The sequence below is a fragment of the Gadus macrocephalus genome, chromosome 22, assembly GCF_031168955.1.
Source record: "Gadus macrocephalus chromosome 22, ASM3116895v1".
Taxonomy (NCBI): Eukaryota; Metazoa; Chordata; class Actinopteri; order Gadiformes; family Gadidae; genus Gadus; species Gadus macrocephalus.
In genome coordinates, this window is record NC_082403.1 from 13,592,190 (window position 1) to 13,616,046 (window position 23,857).

General features: G+C 44.2%; 2 protein-coding genes across 2 annotated transcripts in view; one reads left to right on the forward strand and one right to left on the reverse strand.

Moving 5' to 3' along the window:
• The window catches only part of jkamp (jnk1/mapk8 associated membrane protein), a 230,892-nt gene that overhangs the window by 147,855 nt on the left and 59,180 nt on the right, over positions 1 to 23,857 (reverse strand). The window lies entirely within an intron of this gene.
• tent4a (terminal nucleotidyltransferase 4A) lies at positions 949 to 19,745 on the forward strand. The gene is made up of 13 exons (XM_060043117.1): positions 949 to 2,014; positions 6,858 to 6,981; positions 11,309 to 11,355; positions 11,455 to 11,575; positions 12,019 to 12,126; positions 12,736 to 12,864; positions 13,236 to 13,449; positions 13,933 to 14,059; positions 14,218 to 14,321; positions 14,443 to 14,621; positions 14,740 to 14,898; positions 15,661 to 15,837; positions 16,709 to 19,745. Exons 1-13 carry the CDS (start codon positions 1,203 to 1,205, stop codon positions 16,871 to 16,873), a joined length of 2,466 nt encoding a protein of 821 aa, XP_059899100.1. The 5' UTR covers positions 949 to 1,202; the 3' UTR covers positions 16,874 to 19,745.

Here is a 23,857-nt window from a genome sequence, read left to right on the forward strand (position 1 = left end):
AGGTGTTCGAAATAAAAAGTTATGAACCCAGGGTTAATAAAAAGTTATTAACCCTGTCGTGAAATGCACCCGACGTAAAATATTTTCGAAATGATGGTCAATCAGTCAAAGTATTTTTTTTATGACAAGAAAACAAGGCCAACAATATTTGAGCTAAGTTAACATGTCCCTAAAGTCGGAAAGGAACATTGAAACAACATTAATTTAAATTAGTGGGTGAATGAATGGTATTGGTATTATCGAGGTGTATGTTGATATTATCCAAAGTCGATCAATAAAGCACTTCTGGGTGAAACTATTTTTTTCCTCGATGCTGGTAGTGTTTTTTTTTGCCCTTTCTGGTAATGTCTCAGACCTAATGTTTGAGATCCACTGGCCTCCGAGATCAAGATCTCTGAAGTCCCGTCAGTGCCGTCACTGATTGTGACCAGTGCATTGGCACCTTTCTGTAAGAAAAACAAGGCGTTTGTAATTATAGCTTGGGTATATTTTCTCACCTTTTTGTAGTCTTCAAAGAAAGCTTGCAAACAATTAGCCTACCTGACTTTTGCTATAGAACAGATGGCCTAACATAATCGAACCTAGCCTAAAGAGTAACCTACATTGAAAAATAAAAAACAGGGAAAGTGCATGAAATAACATCAACATTGTATCTAGATATTAACCTTTCTAGCCTTACAGGAGCGGACAACCAATGTTTTCTTTAACGTAATCCGGGTTTAAGAAGTCAATTCAAGTCTTGTCCATGTATTTGGCGCCCCCATACTTTCATTTTTAAGATTTAAGTAATTATGGTTGCAAAGTAACGAGCAAAAATTAGGAATGTCAAAAATAATTGCACATGATATATCATGTAATGAATGTGTTATCCAGCCGAGAGCTTCAGCGATGAAAGGTGGGCGAGGAGGGGGCGGCGGCGGGCGGGGGTGTGTTCACGGAGATCATTCAAACTGTCTACTCAGTACGCATGCGCGTCGATTTGAAGAGACTACGCCATATTGGATTCACTTAGGAATCCACTAGCCTTATTTCAGCTAGCGGTGTAAAGGACCAATTTATCAATGGTCTCTAAACGGTTTCATGTTTAGTCCTCCTATTTTCGTGAGCTAGGTATCTTAACCCTTCCCCGGACCTGGACGTCGCGTCATTGTAACGGGCAGTGCTTTTTCACACACTCGGAGGGGCCACCTACAAGAAGTTGAATGGATCCGAGGGTAGCTTGGATTCAGCCCGAACAGAAAGGACCTGCGAACGCCTTATGGATGCACGTCTGGGAGACTTCTCAGGGAGTACGGGACCTCTCTGGCCGGCATCACAATCAGAAACACAGCCCGTGTTTGAACTACCCTACGTTGGACGTTTTTAAAAATGTCGCGGCCGTGGTGTCAAGTAATAGCTTTTGCAGCAGCAACGGTAACGTGACTGCTGGTCTGAGCAGCAGCCATCGTAGCATCATGAACGGCACTAGTATTAATGGCACTGCAATTTCTTCCCTCGGCATGGTGATATCGAATGGGAACGTACAGAACTCTTTGACCCCGCCGGCCAACGCGAATGGCAACGGTGTGACGGTGGATTTAGGTGAGGGAAAGATGTCCCAAACGACGGGGTCTGTTTCCTCCTCTTTGCAGGAATCAGGAACGGACCGTCTCTCTTCCAAGTGCTCATTAGACCGGACTTTTAGTGCAAACGGAACGGGGAATATAAATAAAAACGCTGGCGGCGCCAATTTTATCTTTAACTTCAGTGACCGCATGCACAATAATGTTAACCAATACCATCGCCACCTTCAGGAGCATCCACCTTTCAATTTGCAACAAATTTGTGTAAAGGGGCACCAGATTCCCCCTTCCATACCTCTAAATCACCACAATCACCATCCAGGCCGAAGGAAAAGTGACAACAAGGCGAGCACTTATGGGATGAATTACTTGCTTTCAAACTGCACTAATGGTAATTATGCTATTACCTGGATGCCATGGAACACGAGGAAATACAACCCAGGACTTCTTGGGTAAGAGAATGGCTGTTATAACGATATCGTTTAATTATGGAGAATTCTGGTATAAAAAAATTACTCTATATAAATCCTTTGGTGTTACTACAATAATTGTTACTACGAATTTAGTTTCGTGATTTTTCATATATTTGATAACGCTACCATGTACGCACCAATTCAGTTCTCACCATGGATTTCGCCCGGATAGCGGGTGAGCTAACGCTAGCCCCGGCTGCTAGCCCCGGCTGGTCGGCTTTTCAGTGCTGTGGGCGGGGACGATAGCATGTAGCTTAGCACACCGGGGTGCTCTGTCCGAGAGTTGGGTAACCGTGAACTTGTGGAATGTTGCATTAAGTCACCGACAAAAATAGCTGTTTATACAACTCCAGATAATCTTTGTTAAAACGCTTTTATTACATGAGTGTTGGCTGGTAAGATATATATATATATATCAAGTAATCAGCCATTAAATGAAAGGTTACTACAACGAATCCAGTATATTGCTGTTATACCGTATATATAACTACTACAGATTTCGTAGTGTGTACTAGTGCACAATGTTTGTCTAATGCACATTGTATAGCGTACTATTTATTTATGTATAACGTTAGGCTTACTTAAGACATGTTTACTAGAGCATAACTTGCCCATATACATTTTTTTTATTTATTTCTGGTGTTTTTTACGTCTTCTTTATACTCCTTGTAACTCCAAGATCAGGGAAACCAATACGGCATCACTAATTGAGATGATCACATTTCATTGACAAACATTACATTAACATTTTCAATATATACTAGGATTGACTCTGTCATAGTTTATAATACCGAAATCTTTGCAGTATGCAAATGTAGCTACAATTGTTACCCACCTGGTAACAATGTGAATCCGTGAATGGGTGACGTAAATTACTTTATTATTGGAAATTCGGCACCATATAGACTGACGAGCTACTACCGCCACATAGTCCTACATTCATACTCGTTAAAGAATTATACATCTTTAGTTTAGTTTAATCACTATTAGCATTTTGTGTGGCGGTGTGGCAGCGTGTTATTCAAATAAAGAATACAATTAAACTCTACACTAATCAATGGATTACGTAAAAAGGTTTTTGCATTTTGCAGTAGTTTCTAAACGGAATTGAGTAATTTTAGTAGCTCTATTTACATTTTATTTATTTATATATAGATTTCACCAGAGATACAAATTCTACTGATTTGTACCTGCCCTATTTTCTGTAAATATAGTTATATTAAAGGGACACTGTGTAATATTTTAAGTCATTTATTATCTCAAATCAACGTATTCATTCATAAATAAGTCCTCATTGGTGTAAAATTATCTCACTTATCCTCCTGAGCGAAGAATAATTAATATGTAGTTACATAGGACGGGTAAGCTTCATGGAGGCTTCCATGTTCTTCCGGTCTATGAACTGCCGAGAGGGACAAAAAGCACTACGTGGTACAGGAAATGCAAACGCGTTTTCACTCTGAGCCAGCGTGAATGAAGACTGAAATAATACACTATCTTGCTCGAGGAATAATTACTCATCATTAGCTTACACTAATGATTCAATGCAGTTTGAAATTTGTTTGAAATAACGAACCTCATCCTCACTTGAATGACTCGATGAGGTAGTATTGGATGTCATGACACAGCTTCTTGACACATACTGCCCACCGAATGCAATATACAATTGTACCACTAGATGGGAGTATTTTTTACACAGTGTCCCTTTAAAGACATGCTACATTGAAGCCCGCCTAATCAAGTATACTACATATTTAAATGTAACGCATACAATAAGGGTACAGCAATTAATTCAGTCCCTCGAGAAAAGTGTGATTTGTGATTGTTGCGGCCAAAAATCCTTGAATATGCGGCACGTTTTCTTAAAAAATGTAATGAAATATGCGGCATATTTATGCAATTTTATGCGATGGAATGGCGGGAACTTGCAAAAATGCGGGAACATTAAAAAAATGCAGCTTTTCGATGACGTTCACGTCGCGTAATTACGTCACTTCAGAACGTTCCCATGGCAACAGGGGGATATGGCTGCTCTTGTGTGAGGTAATCGCAACATTTTTCAACTTTCTGCTAAAATATATGTGACTTTTTTGCAACGAAAATGCGGGGATTATGAAATCATGCAAGCCCCGCATATTTTTGCGCGTAAATCTGCAATTTATGCGGTGAAAGTGCGGCATATTTGAAAAAAATGCGGCCCCCACGTGAATAAGCGGGCGTCGGCTGATTATGCGTGGAATTATGCGATCGCATAATCGCGTTTTTCTGGAGGGACTGATTAATGAGTTAAAACCTGAATAAACATTATTATATAGCATTAGCATAGGAAATTTGAATGAGGGTAGTGGGTAATGGCTAACCCCAAACTAATATGATACCTTGGAATATCTTGAACGCTATTACCTAACTTAACATGAACACCATAAGTAAACATGAATATACCATTAGCAAAACATATCAACATCTTTAGTTAACTGATAGTTAATTCTTATTGAATAAATTAATGTGATTAATTGAAAATAATTTAGCTTATTGTAAAGTGTTACCTTTTAACTTAAAGGTTGGGTATGGGATTTTGCGAAACGCCAGCAGATTTTGAAAATACAAAACTCAAATGGTCCTACCCCCTCTCCTTCAACGCTGACTCTGACTCCACCCATTCCAAGTACATGGACGCGCAATCATGCACAAGCGAATGTAACGGGTCTCAGGTGGGATCGCCGTGGACAGATTATAGATAACTGAAACAAAGAGAAAAGAATGCTGACACGGGAGACGTGACTTGTCTTTTCAGATCCTCATTAGTTAATTTATTCATTTGTCTAATTAGACATATTTTCCATGTTCTTAAAACAAACCAAAATACACAAAAAATACTCTTCAATTCAAAACACACCTTTTCCCAGTGTTCTTTCATCTCTCTGATACAATAAACAGTTTGTACAAGGTGCATCTTTAATGCTCTTAAAACCCATTAGGTTTTACTGAACTAGTATTTTTAACAGTACCTACCTTGTAGGCTATATCAAACATTTTCTTATTACTGAACTTCAAGTAACTTTTCTTAACCCGTTTTTAACAGTATCTTTAAGGTGCTTTACAACAATCAATAAACATTTTAATACTTTACAAAACGTCAAGAAGTGAGCCACGTGTGGTGTTATTACAATAAAACAAAAAGGTAGAGACGAGCGTGATCCGTATTAGCTTAAAGCTACTAGCCTAACGGTAAAACTTCCAACGGCGCCGTCATTACAAATCTCTCGGCGAGCGTCGGACCTTACTAGCTACACATGTACTCATTTTAACACTCATACTTTACTAAAACATTTCACTACACATTATCCAATCACTAACATCAACTTGTTTTACACTTTAAACACATAACCCACCTGAAACAAAGAGAAAAGAATGCTGACACGGGAGACGTGACTTGTCTTTTCAGATCCTCATTAGTTATGAGGATCTCACGGGGATTCAGGCAAACCACAATATTACTGTGCCTCCTACTGGCAGGATAGTGCAATTGCATTGTGAAAATGTAAAACTATAAAAGATATTGCTCATACAAAATAAGATCAATTTAGTAGGAAATAGTGTGTCTTAATAATATAAAATGGTGTAGTATATAAAAACTTAATATACACAAATGTGGGCACACATTAGTGGGCATCACACGAACACAGATGCGCGAGAGCGAGCCATTCGCTAGCTAGCTCCAGTAGCTACCGCAGGATAACAACAAACAGAAGCTTGCTCTGGGTCACGAGGTTTGAGTACGTGCACGAAGGGGTTGCGCTGGGAAGGGGGAGTGCAGTACGACCGTTTTGTCCAATGCTACTCGGTGGGTCTGGAAATCATTGGCTGGAGTTTTTCGAGCCCTGGCCGTTCCACAGATGATTGACTTGTTTAATTTTCATGTCAGTACTTCTAACTCAGTGGCTGTAAGTGGGTTATGGATTTAAGTAATTTTGCAAAAATTGCCAAAAAAGAGAATTTTTAATACCCAACCTTTAAATGGCAGCTGTATTGTCCTGTTGGGTCGGCAGCCTAATACGGATGGCCTCTTATGATTGGCTGTCATTCATTGACTACTCTGCCCTCTTATTCGGTGGCAGGCACCATATTAACCGTCAAGCGGGTGCACGGCGGGCAGAGCGCAACTCCTTGAGGCTGCTAGTTATTGAGTGTGACAGCCCCATCCTGTATTTCTTTCTGACATCATGGTGTACATTCTCATGGTGGACATTCCTGCAGGGGAAAAGCTGAAGGACCCTGAGGAGGAACAGTGATCCACTGTTTAGAAGTGTTTTGTCTGGCCCAACATTTCTGCTTGTAAAATGGAATATCGAACTTCTTCCCAATCCCCTGGTTGTATGTGCAACATCAAGTGGTAATTAGTACAATAATCACATTATATCCTTGTTTACTCACAGGCTAGGTTCCATGTCATTGAATTAGTCCTGAAATCCTGATACAAACTCAGAAATACCCTTTTTGTTTAGATGAGGATGTCAGTGCTTGTTGAGAAGTTTATGTGGTTATGGAATGGCTAAAAGAGGCCCTTTTCTAACTGGGAAGGATAGGGCGGCATGTTGTAATGATTGGGTGTTCGATGTCCATCTGACGGCAACTTGGGACATGTAGGCCTGTAAATTAAAGGGACTGTAAGTTTCATTGGATGAAAGTGTTTGCCAAGAAAAATCGACTAAACTATCAAAGACAATATAATTTTGGTCAAAAACGTACTGCTTTTTGGGGGAAGACAAAATAAAGTTTTATTTTCCAAAACTGTTCCTGAGCTGGTTTTCTTTGTGTCCAGCCTCCATGAGGAGATTGTGGACTTCTACAACTTCATGTCTCCTCGACCAGAGGAGGCGGCCATGAGGAAGGAGGTCGTCAACAGGATAGAGACGGTCATCAAGGAGCTGTGGCCCAACGCTGAGGTAAGGCACTCATCAGTACTCACAACTCGGTCGTACAAATCAGACCTTGAATGAAAAACTAACATCTGAAGGGAAACCCACTCAAACCTGGGGGAGGGGGGGGGGACACGTTCTTTCCTGTCATATGTTTCAACCAACCAATCATGTTGCTGGGATATGTCGTGTGTAATTGCCACATACAAACCTGGCCAGCTGTTGTCGACTGTAAATAGACCATGGCCTACGTTGAGGATTTGGCCTATGGCAGGGCTCCAGAGTGCGCCTAATTTGGGCGCACATGTGCCTAGAATTCGGGGTAGTGCGACCAAATATTTTATTTGGGCGCACCGGTGCGACTGAAAATGTATCTGGTATAATTATTATTTTTTTTTTTTTTTACAGAGCAGTCTATTCATAATATTGTAATGACCACGGAAGAGGCAGTGAATGAAGTATTGATTAGACAGCGATTTATTAGATACCTAAAATAAACCGTTGGAACACGCAAGACCGGTAACAATAGCAATGCCGGTAAACAAACCCGCGAAGCCCAATCCAGGGGCCTGTACTACGAAGCTCGATTAGAGGGTTAACGAGGTATGTTGAGCTGAAAGCCTGGGTTAGCTGTACCATGAAAGTCGATCTCTTTAAGCGTCGCTGTATCACCATGGTGACTTACGCTCGCAACCAAACCTGGTCGGGAGCAGCTTTTCAGCGAGTCTACCCGGAGATCGGCTACTTATATTGGCGTGCGCAGCTTCCTAGCCCCTCCTCCGATAATGGCGTCACCATTTGTGGGTGTTCCCATGGACCTCGGCGCACTTATCGTACAGGCGTCTCTCCGGAGACAGAGGGTTTTTCGGGACAGAACCGATCCCTTGGCATTGTCTGACGATATTCTTTATGAGAGATACAGATTCGGCATTTATTTAAGGCATTTATTTAATGGTCAAAATATCATTAATCAATGGCGTAAATATCGACGGTGCAACCGGTGCAGCTGCCCGGTGTTTCAGTTCAAGTCGTGACCGGGTTAACTGGTGACCCTCAGCCGAATGCTTCGCTTGTTGTCGTGGCTACGCCAGATGTTCGAAATCGGGACCAGACACGTAGCTGTCCTTGCGAATGCCTCTTTGATTTGTTATTCAATAAAATGTCAAAAAGATTCTAATCTCATTCGTTTTTGTAGTGTAATTGGAAGAAACTTGATTAACTGGATGTAAAGGCGTCTTATCTTTTGGAAACGCGACCAATGCATGGTCTTAACAACATGGATAGTAGGGTCACAAGTTGATCTGGCTGCCTTTCGTGTTTTCAAGAAGAATTTGTGAATTTTAATATACTACGGCGGATTTTTCCCAAGTGGGTCAACGGCACAATGGAATGGAATTGCGGTTTGTTATATTTTTTCCCCGCAATGGTATGAATTCGAATCCCGTAATGTATCATATTTTAAACATTAATTTTCCATTTATTTCGGCTTAGAACGGTTCTACGTGACAAGTTTCTTCCAATTACACTACAAAAACGAATGAGAGAATCTTTTTGACTTTTATTGAATAACAAATCAAAGAGGCATTTGCAAGGACAGCTAAGTGTCTGGTCCCGATTTCGAACCTCTGGCGTAGCCACGACAACAAGCGAAGCATTCGGCTGAGGGTCACCAGTTAACCCGGTCACGACTTGAACTGAAACACCGGTTGCCCCCCCCCCCCCGTCAACAACTCAGCGCAAGGCAGGCACGGTCCAACGCCCCAATTTAAAATTTAGGCGCACCAGTGCACCCAAGGAAAAAGTTATTCTGGAGCCCTGTATGGTGTATAATTGAATAAATGCTAGGCTAATTAATAAAATCTATGAAATCAAGCAGTGGCCGCTCTTTTCCTAGTTGGCTGTGCTATAGGAGAACACTTGGTTTAGACCACCCCTGCCTTATTTCTGACCAATCAATCTCTGATTCGTTCAGGGAATCGAGGGAAATTTTATATAGCGACATGTTGTTTAGGGCAGGGTACCTTCCATGTGATTGACCTAGTTTGTAGAACTATTGACCAGATATGGCTCTATAGAGAGGATTGCTATTGCCAGACGGCTTGCTTAGAAGCCCCACCCCCTCGACAGGCATACCCTGGTAGACACGAGGGAAACATACAGGTGAGTGCATCTTTAGTTCATGCCGTCAAATCACCATTTCAGAGCGTGACTATCAATTGAATGTCTAATATCTTTCTAATTAAACAGCAATAATAATTCAAATTCATAATCAGAAGCAGTTTTTCACCTTTAATTGTACAGTCCAAAAAATGCGTTAAAAAAACGAACGATAAGCAGATCCCGCCCTTCTGGCCTGCCTGTATGTGAAAACAAATTGTTTTTCTCACGTCACGGCTGATGCACAATAAAGTCATCATGCCCGGTAAAAATAATTTAGCTAAGCTGCGATGCGAATATGTGACATTTTGGTATAATAATCATGCCGGTGAAAAGACAGATGGTATACTCGACCTACGAGCATATGCTCCGTCCCTTCACCAAAATATCTCATGAATTTAGATGATTCAAGTATACTGGAGTTCTTTCTTTAATACATGAGTTTGGCTGTTCGCGGGTGCGGGGATTTTCATAGTGGGTGTGTTTTGGAGCATTTAGTTTCCCTGTTCAATTTCTAAAATAGGTTATCCCCCTTTTCATAGAAAGTTGGTTAACAAAACTGTTACAAAAATGTAACATCCTTTTGTGGCTAATATTTACTTTGCAAGAAAGATGTTTAATGGTAGAATGCCCTCGAGGGGCCAGAACGTTTAACAGTGGCATTGGCATTGCATAAACTGTGTATACAGTGTAAAAGTACATGGTCAATATTAATAGGCATATTTTTTAGCATTAAAGAACAAATCCGATGTAAAATGGATCTGGGATATGTTTAGTATGATAACGAGTTGGAATGTTCGTTTGGGAGCAAAAGAGAGTATATAGACGCATTCTTAAATTGGCTGTTTTTAGCAGATTCTACCAAAACGCTATAAACCTGGAACGATGGGGGCAAGTGTTATGGTAAAAACGAAATCCTTATTTCAAACCACTTAAAAGGCTAGTAGTAGCCCGACTCTTCTTTGGTAGTATAATAAGGGTCTTAATTAATAAAACAAGATATTGATAAGACATTGACAAGACAGCATTGACAAGATGGCGTCGACGGGTGAACTACTGATGGTATTGTGTGTATAAGATGTCCTTTTTAATAAACAATCTGTGCACTTACAAAGATATCAATGCCTTTTTATATGTTAAGACCCTTATTATACTACCAAAGAAGAGTCAGGCTACTTCTAGCCTTTGAGTGGTTTAAAATAACGATTTAGTTTTTATATCATTTATTTTTTAGTTTTATAACACAATCAATATGACTGACGCCTACAGCCCCAATATGACCGTCGCCCACCACCCCAATATGATTGACGCCCGCCGCCCCAATATGATTGACGCCCGCCGCCCCAATATGCCATCATGCGCGCCTCGTCCCTTTTTAGAGGTTTTTTGTGCGTACCACTAGGATTTTTTTTTCATGGGAAACACTGCTGGGTATTTTGATAAGGAAATGCATGGTGGAAGTGGATGACGGTGAATAATAGAGAGAGAGAGATTTTGACACTGAGATGTGTGATTATTTATTCTATACACCCCCACAGCAGCGCTATGCTGCTACACACTTCAGTTTGGAGGTTCCTGGCAGGCAGTCATTATTGTACAACTTGTGGAATGCTTGGGGAGCTCTGCCTGATCGGGCGTGCCACTTAACTTTGGTGAACAAACCTATTGATAGTCTCTAATACAACAATGCGCAAAGTCATCATTAGGATTGGCTTGACGAGTACACGTTCAAACCCCTAGTTGCCGGCATCGATAAAGTTAACATTTTAGAATTTGCTGTATCAGGAGACTGTCCGGTTTGCAGTTCATACGTGAAAGAGCTAATAGAGTAGACTTGACAGAATATATAATTCAGACAAGCCCAAAGCTCACCTCTGCTTTCTTCACAATTATAATTGTATGGAACTTGACTTGACCCGTTTCCACGCCGTGCGTTACTCTGCGATGGTTTACTAAATCAAACCTTGAAGCGGACACCAATCAATCAATGCTAGGTGCTGTCCCATAGTTGGTACCACACCTCACTTTACCTTGCATGATTTCAGAAATATTTTCGTGAAAATGCAAGAATCACGATTCACTACAAATGGTGAAGCATGTACACATACTGTATGTATTGTTTGTACTGCACTTTTTTGCATTTTTTGCATGTTTATATTCATGCATCATTAAATTTTCACATCTTTGTCTTTCTTAGGTCCAGATATTTGGCAGCTTTAGCACAGGACTCTATCTTCCGACAAGGTGAGCCCCAATGGCCCTGGTCAAAAAACCTTCAGTGCATGATGGTACAATACAGTTCTCCTTTTGCATTCCATGTTGTAATTTCCTCTTGGCCCTCAGTGACATTGACCTGGTGGTGTTCGGGAAGTGGGACCGCCTCCCTCTCCAAGAGCTGGAGCAGGCCCTGCGGAAACACAATGTGGCCGAGCCCTTCTCCATCAAAGTGCTGGACAAGGCAACGGTGAGTAGCGGTTCACCGGTGTAGACCGCCACCCAAAACCGCTCCCAGCCCATTGAAGATCTCCTCATACGCCGTCGTGTTAAGTAGTCCTTCAGTCGAAAGCAACGGCCGTTTATCGCAGAAAGAGCACTTTGTTTCAAAAGATTATCACATGGCACGTCAACTCTGGATGTATTCTTGCCGATTTATTTACTATTAGCTATTTTTCCTGAGATGCAAATCAATTCAATTCATTATTCAGAATATAATGTTAGAATGATTTACAATTACTTTAGTAGAATATTTATAAAGTAATTTCATTTAAAAAAAACTCACTAAATGTGACCACCTTGCTCACCTAGCACTTTTCCATATCTTAACCAAATCTTAACCAATCCAACCAGATCTTGATGTTCAGCAACTAAAATCCACTGACTGCCTCTAATCAACACCTTTCCTCGCAGGTGCCAATCATCAAGCTGACAGACCAGGAGACGGAGGTCAAGGTGGATATCAGCTTTAATGTGGAGACGGGCGTCAAGGCCGCAAACTTCATCAAAGAATATGTTAAGGTTAGACCTGCTGCCAAGCAAACCACTCCTTAAGCTTAACATCACACGTCGTCAATCAGTTTGAAGTGGCATGAAACGGAATGTTCGTATTGACGCGTATTTTAGTCATGCACATCCATTCTGCTACTCCTGTGCTATTTTTGCTAGTTAGTGCAAGCCTTTGTCAATCTATATATTGGGCTGCACGATATTTGAAAAAAATCTTATCGAGATACTTAGATTTTCCTAGATACGTATTGCATATGACAAAACAACATTGTATAATGATTGGGGTGATTTTTCTAGCGTTCGACACTCGTTATACAGAGTTTATGGTGCCAAATTAATTGGAAAAATAAATTACTTTCCTTTTGGTGTGGCAAAATTGTAAGGCACCCTCAACAAAAAAAGTTTTTGGTCAACATCGTCGTCGTCGTCTTTTCTGTGCAGTTTTTTATTCGGACATTAGAACATCATTTTTATAACTGTTCCATTTCCACATCGTCCGTCCAGAGTGTCTTTCTGTCCTGACTACAAGACGTACATGAAATCAATATGTTGTTGTTGACCCGTATCTCTCTCTCTCCCTATGCATCTCTCTGCCTATCGCTCCCCTATCTCTCCTTTCAGAAGTATCCAATGCTGCCTTATCTCATCTTTGTGCTGAAGCAGTTCCTGCTGCAGCGGGATCTCAACGAGGTCTTCACCGGGGGCATCAGCTCCTACAGCCTCATCCTCATGATCATCAGCTTCCTCCAGGTGTGTTCACCCGCCTGTCTTTCTACATAAATGAGGTTTGACATCAGGAAGAATACAATAAGACGAAGGTGTGTGGTCACGTTTGTGGACAAAATAATACGAGAGTTAATCTCCATCCTATTTTCTTCATGAACATAATTGTCTGTGACAATATTGTGGAGCCAGGCTTCCTAGGTAGATCCTCAAACTGTGTGGATGCTTGCTCAGACAAGTAACCCTAACCCATTAAGACTAAACCAGGGGCGTGTTTTTGGCACATGCCCAACGACTATCACGATCTTAGTTTCGACGATCGATTTCAACTCGAATCAATTCTAAGACAAATGTATTCAGGCCAGTGCAATAACCCCCGGTGCCTCGACCCCCTCCAGCTCCACCCACGCATCGACGCACGCAACCCCAGTGAGAACCTGGGCGTGCTGCTCATCGAGTTCTTCGAGCTCTACGGCCGCCACTTCAACTACCTGAAGACGGGCATCCGCATCAAGAACGGAGGCGCCTACATGGCCAAGGAGGAGCTGATGAAGGCCATGAACGCCGGCTGCAGGCCGTCCATGCTCTGCATAGAGGACCCCCTGCTCCCAGGTGTGTGGCCCTTCACCCACAGGAGGGGCCCCATTGAGGAGCCCACATAAATTACAAAGGGCACCAGAAATGTTCATCTGTGGGCTCTAACGGCTGACATAGATATTCACGTGTTCCTTAATGATTTTTAATTTTTTTTTCGGTTCGGTTTTTAGTTCGGTATGGTACGTTTTTTGGTCAAGCAGAGGATGACACAAGTGCCTGTAAAAAAAAAAAAATTGTGGGTAATTGAAAGATATTGAATTGTTTAATTAATGTCTACAGATGGATGGCACGGGACATTTGGTGCCATCAAATTAGATTTTTTTTTTTTATGTTAGTCTTGAGCCCTGCTTGCACAGGGAATACACATCTGATACAAATAATTCAGATCTCTTTCCTGAACCATTCCATCCCTAGTATCATGCTATGCATTGTGTTCTTTATTTGTCATGAGATCAGTGAACTGAGAATTTATAATCTTTCACTCCAATTCTAAATCAGGCAACGACGTTGGCAGGAGTTCGTATGGCGCCATGAACGTGAAGGACGTGTTTGACTACGCATACACGGTCCTCAGCCACGCTGTGCCACCCCTGGCGCGGTCGTACCCCAACAAAGACTGTGGCAGGTGGGATGACCTGTTGAGATGGGCTCCTTATGTGTTACAATTGACTTTAATTGACTCCCACCTCCAATTGATCTTGAACAAAATGAAAAGAACCCGGATGACCACAAAAGGTCCTTTGGGCCAAACCCTCTTCTGAAGCTCCTCCTTCCGTCCCGCAGCACTCTGGGGAGGATCCTCCGCCTGACCCAGGAGGTGATCGACTACCGGGAGTGGATCATCAAGAAGTGGGGGGGCAGGCAGCTGGCCCGAACCGAGAGCCGTGGTGAGAAACACTTCAAGGCTAATGCAAACATAAACGCATCTGAACCGCACCGGCAGACCATTGGCTCGTGAACAGCAACTCTTTTGGCTCAAAGGTCTCACCCACGTCCCCCTCTCCCCAGGCTGTCTCCCCAAGGAGGCGGCGTCCGAGGCGGAGGCGGAGCCGGAGCCCGCCGTCCGGGCGGCGGAGGAGCAGAGGGACTCCAGCTCCCCCCACAGCGCCGACTCCCCCATGTCCATGTCCAGCCCCCGGCAGCACTCGTCTGCCTCCTCGGTGTCCTCTCTCTCCGGGTCGGACAACGTAAGCCCCCCCTACCCCCACAGCTGGCCACTCTCCCAGAGTTGTCATACGTTGGGCTCTGCCCTGTTGAGCTCCATGTGTTTGGATGTATAATGAGGGCGTCTTCTCCCTCTGCCAGGACTCTGACTCCACACCGTCGTGTCCGGCGGCCCCGCCCGCCCTGCACCCCTACGCCTCCTTCCAGACGCTGGGCCTCGCCCTGCCCCCCAGCCTGGGCCTGCCGCCGGGCCTGCCCATGGCCAAGCCCTGCCGCCTCATCATGCCTGCTGGGTCGCAGGTACACCGCCGGTCCCCACAGGGCCGCAGCTCACCTTAACGCCAGCACATCATGGTGGCTTTAAGAAGCCTGGCTCTACCATTCTAGCTGGCAAGGTCCTTTCAATCCATTACCTAACATAACTCTATATTTATTTAAAATAAGCTTTTGTACCAAAGCGTCTTGCACTTGGTGTTCAACAAGGAAGTTATGACCCAAAAAGTACAAGAATAATGGACATACAAATCCATGAAATAAGCAAAGCGGCTGCTTTGAAGTGGGACAATGTTGAAACAATATCTTCTTTTCCATTCACCAAGTCAGTCTTGATGGATGAGGTTATATGGATTATTTTTGATGGATTGGCTATATAGTTGAGGTATTACATCAGTCTTCTCACCGGCGCAATATAAAGAATTTTAACGTGTGCGTAGACTTTGTTGTTCTTCAGCCCTGACGTGGGAAAAGCATTTAGTTTTCACACGTGGGTGGGCCAAGGTGTGAAGGGCGAGATTCGCTTTTGTTAACGTACGTTTTGGCGATGAATGTTGAGCCTGTTCTCTTTGATGACGCTCTCACTCCCTCCGCAGTCATACTAAAGGTCTCTGTTAGCAATGGCTAACAGATAGAGACACAATATGTTTCACAATAATCCCCCCTGTAGGGTAGGCCAGAACTCCTTCTGGGGTATTGATAAAGCGCTCTCTGTCACTGCTCCGAGGAGGCTCTCCCTCTACACTGGTGTTATCTCATCCTTCCTCCCCCATCTCGTCTGTGTGCCAGGCGCACGTCTCGCTGCCCGGGGCTCTCTCCATGCACTCCATACCTGGTCGCCAGGTGTGTATCGACGCCAGCAACCTGCCCACCTTCTTCCACATGCCCCCCCCAGCCCACGCCATTGTCTCCACCCCCAGCAGCCCCCAGCCGCCGGCCAGCCCCCACCCCAACCACACGCACAAGGTAGGCACCGGAGGGCCCCCCCCCCCACACACACACACACACGTGTACCGCGCACACCTGTACCACACACACCTGTACCACACACACCTGTACCACACACACCTGTACCACACACACCTGTACCACACACACCTGTACCACACACACCTGTACCACACACACCTGTACCGCGCACACCTGTACCACACACACCTGTACCACACACACCTGTACCGCGCACACCTGTACCACACACACCTGTACCACGCACACCTGTACCACACACACCTGTACCGCGCACACCTGTACCACACACACCTGTACCACACACACCTGTACCGCGCACACCTGTACCACACACACCTGTACCACGCACACGTGTACCACACACACGTATACCACACACACACGTTCCACCGACACGTGTACCACACACACCTGTACCACACACACATGTTCCACACACGTATACCACACACACGTATACCACACACATATGTTCCACACACCCTTGTACCACACACACGTTCCACACACATGTGAACCACACACGCGTGTTCCACACACACGTGTACCACACACGTGTGTTCCACACACATGTACCACACACGTGTGTTCCACACACATGTGAACCACACACGCGTGTTCCACACACACGTGTACCACACAGGCGCGTTCCACACACGTGTACCAAAAAGTCGTGTACCATGGCGTTCCCTTAACCATTTAGACGTTGTTTAAGTTCTGATTTCCACCATTTCTACACCATTATCAAAGTAACAGTAAATAGTTAATGATGGTTATTTTTGGTAAATGATTGTATTCTTTTGGATGCTCATAGTGTTACCGTTACGTGTCTGTACTTCTAACCCTATCATTATCATTTTTTCAGAACATAGCAAAATTCAACGTCAAGGGCTTCCACAACCCAGCACTGGTCAGCAGTCCCGTCCTGACCACCCGTGGACACACGCACGCCCACACACACACGCAGTACCACCGTACCTCCTGGCGGCGCAGGAAGCGGGACGGCCTCCCCGTCAGCCTCAGCAGATAGAGGCCGCCGCTCACCCCCTCCGCGCCTCTCCTCTGACCCATCCCGCCGCCCCGAGCTTCGTCTGGTAGGACTAACGGACAGACAGCCACCGACGGGCAGGCAGGTACTCGGACAGACTGACAGCCAGAGCAGCTAACTGTTTTTAGTGGGCAGCACCCACGCTAAGCGACCCATCAGCCCCGCCTCTTTGGCCAGCTCTAAACGCCCCCCCCCCCCCCCCCCCCCCTTCCTCCATCTCGGCCCCCTCTCGTCGTTCCCTCTGCAGTTCTGTTCTCCTCCCACCTGCCTACTGAAAGACTATTCAGAGCAAGGGCCCCAAGCGACCAGGCCCCCCCCCCCCCCCCCCCCCCAGCACTCTTGGCCCAAGGACTCAGCAGCGACCCCCCCCCCCCGCCCCTCCACCCGTCGGTCCGGATAGGATCGGGCTGCCTGGGACAGAGATGTGTTTGCCTTTATTTTTCTCCCCCTCTGATTAGGTTGAGTCTCTGCCCCCGTCGGTGCAGGGCCTCGGCGCGGCGGTGATGTCACGGCCTGCTGGGAGCGGCCCCAGCGGGAGAGGCCTTCAGCTTACAGTTGCCTCTGTCTCGCCGCAGCCAAGCTGCCCGTTTTCTACTCGCAGATTTGATTTCCTTTTCTTTTTTTCTAGTAAACACACATACGAGCGGTTTTGTAAGTCGTGCAATAATTCATTTTTCTCTTTCAAAGTAAATGTTTATTTAAATTTGGTCTGTGTATATGTAAAGGCATTTTTTAATGTTATTTTTTTATAGAACATTTTAATTTGAAGAGTGTTTACAGAACCTTTCCCTCGGTAAGATCTATAGATATATGGAGAGTTGTATAGTGTGATGGTCCGTTGTGTGTGTGTGTGTGCGCGTGTGTGCGCGCGCGTGTGTGTGTGTGTGTGTGTGTGTGTGTGTGCGTGTGTGTGTGTGGGGAGGTTGACATGGAACCCAGTTCAAAGCACACCCTGCTTCACACACCCCGTATCCCCCTCCACGTCCACCAAGTCGTCTTCAAATGCACTGAGTGTCACAGGGAGGTACGATCAACGAAGGCGAAAGGTTGAGTTGGCCATCGCTTGTGATTACAAGCACTTGTCTGAAAGAGGGGATCTGGCCCACTCGGTTCAGCGTAGATTGAGATGGGAAGGCAGAACCTAGAGAAGAGAACGCCATTCTACCTGTCCATTAGATTGCTCCGGATGGCATTTGGCTCTCGAAGCCTGCAAGCACTGCTTGTGTGCATGTGTCAGATTGTGTTCATATATACATATATATAGGTGTGTGTGTGTGTGTGTGTGTGTGTGTCATCATTGGACTGTACAGTTCGAGAGGGAAGGCTAGCAGTAGCTGGTGTTCTCTTTGGCGTCTCTTCCTTCTCACAGCAGAAGTGTCGCAGCTCCGTGTCGGTCGACCCCTACCCCCCTGTGTGTTTTTAAAAATGGCCATGGTTGTCGTCTTTTTATGGGCCGCAGGAAGTGATCGCAGGATCGGGTCGAAGCCTCATAAAAATAAACGGCTCTCTTGACCGGACCTGACCTCAAGTTGATGAAGAGTTGCCTGGGGGTCAGACCATGACCTCGACCCCTTTCCCTTAGATTTGGGGACGGGGACAGGGCTTTGATGCTACGTAACCTGTTCAGGTGTCCACTCTTTTGGTGCAAATCAGTTTGGATGAATACAAATGGGGAGGGGATCTTCCTAATCAAGGACTAGTGAAAGGGAAATCTATTCTGGTTCCTTCCGGGAATCTCGTGTATATTCGATTGCCAGGTACTTCCGCTAACTGTTTTTTTGCAATGCTTAATGTCATTACTATGCAAGTGGAGTCCTCGAATTATTGTCACATTTTGTTTGATTATTTTTTTCCCCCGCCTAAATGTTACTACCACTGCTTGTAGAACAATGGGTCGTGTGACTGTCCATGGTAAATTCTGTCCTCTGATTAGCCCACAAAACTGGCCGCATTTCAAAATTTAGATTCAATGCCCCCTCTGTACATGTTTTTTTTTTTTTTTCCTTTACAGTATTGTAATGGAAGTAAACTGATTGGTCTGGCCTGTCCGCGTTTTGTTATTTTCTTCACAGCAGCTGTGAGAATCAACGTTCAGCATCACTTTTAATTGTCATTCTATCCAGCGACTGGTTGGAGAGACTCGCTCTGGCCGCCGTGCTCCACTCAGAGAGCGCCTTGCTCTCTGGGCTGGAGGTGGTACTTTTATCCCCTGATCATGTTCGGCCGCCCCCCCAGGTCACATCCTAAAGGCCGGAAAAGACAAAATATAGGAAGAGGTACCATAAATAATGATCCAGAATTAATTTCTAGTTTATATTCACAGGTCAAATGTTAGACCTGTGACTGCTCTCCATATGTGATCAGGACTCATTCCAGTCGAACACAGTCCATCTGTTATGGTCAGACACTGTCTTCATATCGGCCGTGAGGCCATTTTAAATCAACCATGAAACCATTTCCCGTTCTACTGGGTACAATGCTCTTTAACCCATGGGTGGTTGAAGTTACAGTACATGCTTGACCTACACAAACTCAAACGTCCATGGCGGCTTTTTCCTTTGGATAATACTACCAGCATTTATTAAAGGAAGGAAATCCACCAAGGAGACCCAGAGACTGGCTTTGAGCTGTCAGCCATGTGTTGACAGGAGACTGAAGTCTGTTCCCACCCTCTTGGTGGGCCTTTTTCTACGTTGCTCCAACATGATGAGGGTAGGACCGTCTAGCTTAGAGCTGCCCCCCCCCCCCCCTAGCCTCTCTGTTCCTTTGGTTTTCTATCCATTTTGATGACATGTTCTGGAGTGAAGAACCGAATGCAGAGTTTTACACCTGACACTGCTGAGATTTGGATGTACACACATAGAACATGTAAATGCAAATGTATTACACCACTCCGTTGCAAAACAATGAGGGATTTTAAACCTGGCGGCTACCGTTGGAGACGACAGTGGTAGCTGCTCTACATCCTGGCCTCTTTCATGTGAGCAGCGGGCCTCAAGATGGCCCCTCAGCTGGTGGTGGTCTTGGGGTCCATCTGTTGGGCTTATGTTTTCAACATTTTTATGTACTGGTATATTTTTTTGTATTTTATTTTTTAAATAAACACTTTAAAACTGCCAATAACTGCTTTTGCTCTATATTCTTCACTATTTTACTTTGAAATAACTTTATTTATGCTAAATTCAGTAATTAATTGCACAAACGTTTTTACAATCTATGCACAAACTTGAACTCAGTTCTTATGTTTTCCTATTCAGGATAATGTGAAAAAACATTCAAACCATACCTTGCTTGCAAAGTGTGACCCATTAATAAGTAGACTGCAACAGTTTATCCGAATGGGATCAAATGTTTGAAAGGGGTTTGGTCATCGGCGTCAAAGCTCAGATCGGTTCCAATTCGAATATTGTAGAGATTAAAAATATAACTTCATGCGCAATCACGTCACATTAATCCTGTGTTTTAATTGAAATCGCAATCACGGACCCAGCAGTCCCACTTAATCTATAGTCAGATCTGTATTGAAACCGTGAATCCGGGCTGAAGGTAAAATACCAGTCAAATCCGACCGCTAGGTGGAGCCATATACTTCTGGTCGCTGATCACCGGATCACTCTCCAAGAGGACCGTCCGCTCACTGGAATACGGGAATTCTTAAAATCCAACACTGCAGTCTCTTCTCTTTTAGCCTTTTCTCTAATTCACTAGTTTACCAGACCTATTTCCATGAATAAAAAAAACTGCGCAAAATAATTTAGCTTGAAAGAATTGTAGCTGTTCTCGATGTATGTGTGCATATTTTCCCTGTGTTTGTTTATCTGTTCAAGAATTGCAAAGGTCCATGGAACACGCTTCTCAAGCTTAATTGTATCCACTGCGTTTCATATACCAATAAAAAATAACCCGAAAATATTATTTTAACAGCCGAATTTGTTACTGGGCGTCGCCGTCTACCCTCGGATTAATTAATTGACTTTGGCATAGGCTACTTCTATTTTCTTTCTTTACTGCATTTCGCAAAACAATTATATTAGCGTTTTGCCTTTGTCAAAACTTATTTTAAATGCTTTTTGAAAATAATTTGCGTAGTGGGGTGGCCCCAAATTGCTGAAAGCGTTCCTTCATTGTGCTGTCAGGCTTAATTGTTATTTTTTATGTATTTTTTAAACGCTGTAGCTGTGTGATCCAATCCAAAAGACGGCCGCGATTTAACTCAAAACAACCGAAATATCTGCGTTTGCTTAGGTTGTGTGCGTGTGTGTGTGTGTGTGTGTGTGTGTGTGTGTGTGTGTGACGGACCCACTCTGACCTCTCAGCCATCGACAGGCCCCTCTGAGCCTTAGGCGCGGTGGGGGTCTGACTCAGTGCAGGCCGACAGGCAGCACCCCGCCCCCACGAGCAGTGGACATCCAAGCACTGATGACCTTCTTCTCTCTTTCTGCATCCCTATCTGCAGCTAACAGTACATTTTTTCAATGTCAAATGACATCCTCCTCCAATACCCACACTCCCCCATCTCCCTCCAACTACAAAGGGATTTTGATAACTTCTTTGTCAAAATGATCGATGACATTTGCTGTTCATTTCCCCGTCCTGTTCTGGGGTATAGAGCGAGGTGACCCCCACGCCGAGAGACACGGGCCAGAGGCAATGATAAAGGGCTTCACTGGGGGCAACAAATAAGTTAAGGCAGGGAACAGGCGGACAGGATAGGGTTCAGCCACAGGCGGGTAGTCAGACAGGCGGAGGTCAGTAACAGGCGGGTAGTCAGACAGGCGTGTAGTCAGACAGGCGGGGGTCAGTAACAGGCGTAGTCAGACAGGCGGAGGGCAGTAACAGGCGGGTAGTCAGACAGGCGGGTAGTCAGACAGGCGGGGGTCAGTAACAGGCGGGTAGTCAGACAGGCGAGGGTCAGTAACAGGCGGGTAGTCAGACAGGCGAGGGTTTGCCAGGCGGGTAGGCAGCTTGAGCAAAGGGTGACAATTGTTAGCGTGAGCGAAAGACCACTCTAACTAATGACCCAACACAAAGGAGGAGCGGAAGTACTGACGGCAAAGTCAAACAACGCTCTAGCGAAGATCGTCGGGAGATCAGGGGTTGATATGCTGGGTGCTAATGAATTGTTCTTGCACTTTTTGATTTATATCTTCATTGTCCAATGCAATTACTGTAAGTCGCTTTGGACAAAAGTGTCTGCTTAAACCTTTTTATTCAATTTATTTTTACCTCACAACCTCATGCTGTTCATCTCTCTCTCTCTCTCTCTCTCTCTGTCTCTCTCTCTCTGTCTCTGTCTCTGTCTCTGTCTCTCTCTGTCTCTCTCTCTCTCTCGTCTTGGTCCATGGCTCTCTCTTCTTTCTGTCTCTTCTGTCTCACGCTTCCTTTGTCCTCTTTTCCTTTCGTTGCTTCAATATTAGCGTGTTGTCAGCAATGTTCCCTCTCATTTTTTCAGCACTCAGCAAATATGAGTCTTTCCAGTTCACCGTAACCGACTTACAGGCTATAGAGATATTACCAACAAGATAAGGGGCCGGTGGGGATGGACAAAATGTATATCATGATAAAAATCACAGCAATATGAGTTTTTCCACAGCAAAAAGGGTTTCCAAGAGGTAGAGCACCTGTTGGTGTTTGTGTTGCTACTCTTTGACCTTGTCCCGGTTTAGAGAGCGCAGGTATGGGGAGACGTCTGTCATAGAGGCATCTGAAAAACACGCCAAAAGAGAAACCTTTAAACGTATCTTTAAGTTACAGTCAACTATTTAATAATGCTCACTGAATAATGACAGCACATTTGTTATTACACAAAAAGGGAAACCTATTTTAGGCTTCAATAAATATAAAAAAAATACGAATATGCCTACATTAGCCTGGCAAAGTGACAGCCATTCGTACCCCATTCAAAGGCCTGAAAGACCCTGAATCCACCTCTAAAGCAATGGCACATCTGTGTGAATTTGCTCTTCTTGACAGATGATCTGCTAAACATTGAGTATACCCTTCTGAACAGAGTTTCCCATTCTTTCTCTAAAGGCACATCATTCCACGCGTCATCAATTCCCAAATCCCAAATTGTACTGTGAGAAGCTGCATCTGCCCTTTCAGTATAGCATAGACTCCATTATGTCTACCTAACATGAGAGATCACCAGTTTATTTGAATCTAGCGCGTGGTCTGAGTAGAACTTGGTAAAGGCATCCACAATATGAATGATATCGTCTTGTTATTGACCCTGTTTTGCTCTCGTTACTTAAGGTACTTTCATCCGCAATTAACATGTGAGGAAAGAAGTTTTGCTCACACGTTTAGTTTCTCCTAAAATAAAAAAGAAATCATATCTGAACTTTAGTGCGTGGATCCGTCAACCAGCTTAGGAGGAACATTGGTTATAAGTGGTCAAAATTGATAATTTTGCATGGCATGAGACATTTACGATATTGTATTATATTTTTCCATATAATTATCGGCTTACAGCACAGTTACCTATGCAAATTTGCATCATTTGCATAGGTATATTTCAATATTATCAATATTACTGTCCGTTTGTGTTGGTAAATAATTGATATTAAATAATAAAGGGAATAATGTGCACAGGGACTGCTATCTGTCTATTTTTCTCTATAGACGGATATCTATTCCCATCTATTTTAAGCTCCGAAGGAAAAAAAACTTCTCTCATCAGAAATCTTTTCTTTAATGAGTTCTCTTTTTATTTTTGAAGCTCCAATCTCTCCCCATTTCCTCCAACTATGCCATACCACCTCCCCAGGGGAACGCCTCTTCCGGACTTTGTTTTTCCCCCTGCCACCTCCTTCTCCCTTTCCTCCTTTCCTTCCTTCCGTCCCTAAAACGTTCCCTCCCCCCTGTTATCTCTAACACAGCTACATGCCTCTCCATTCTTATCATTCTCTCCCGGCGCATTGATCCCTGCTGTGGCTCAACACTCGCATCAAGCACAGCTGTATC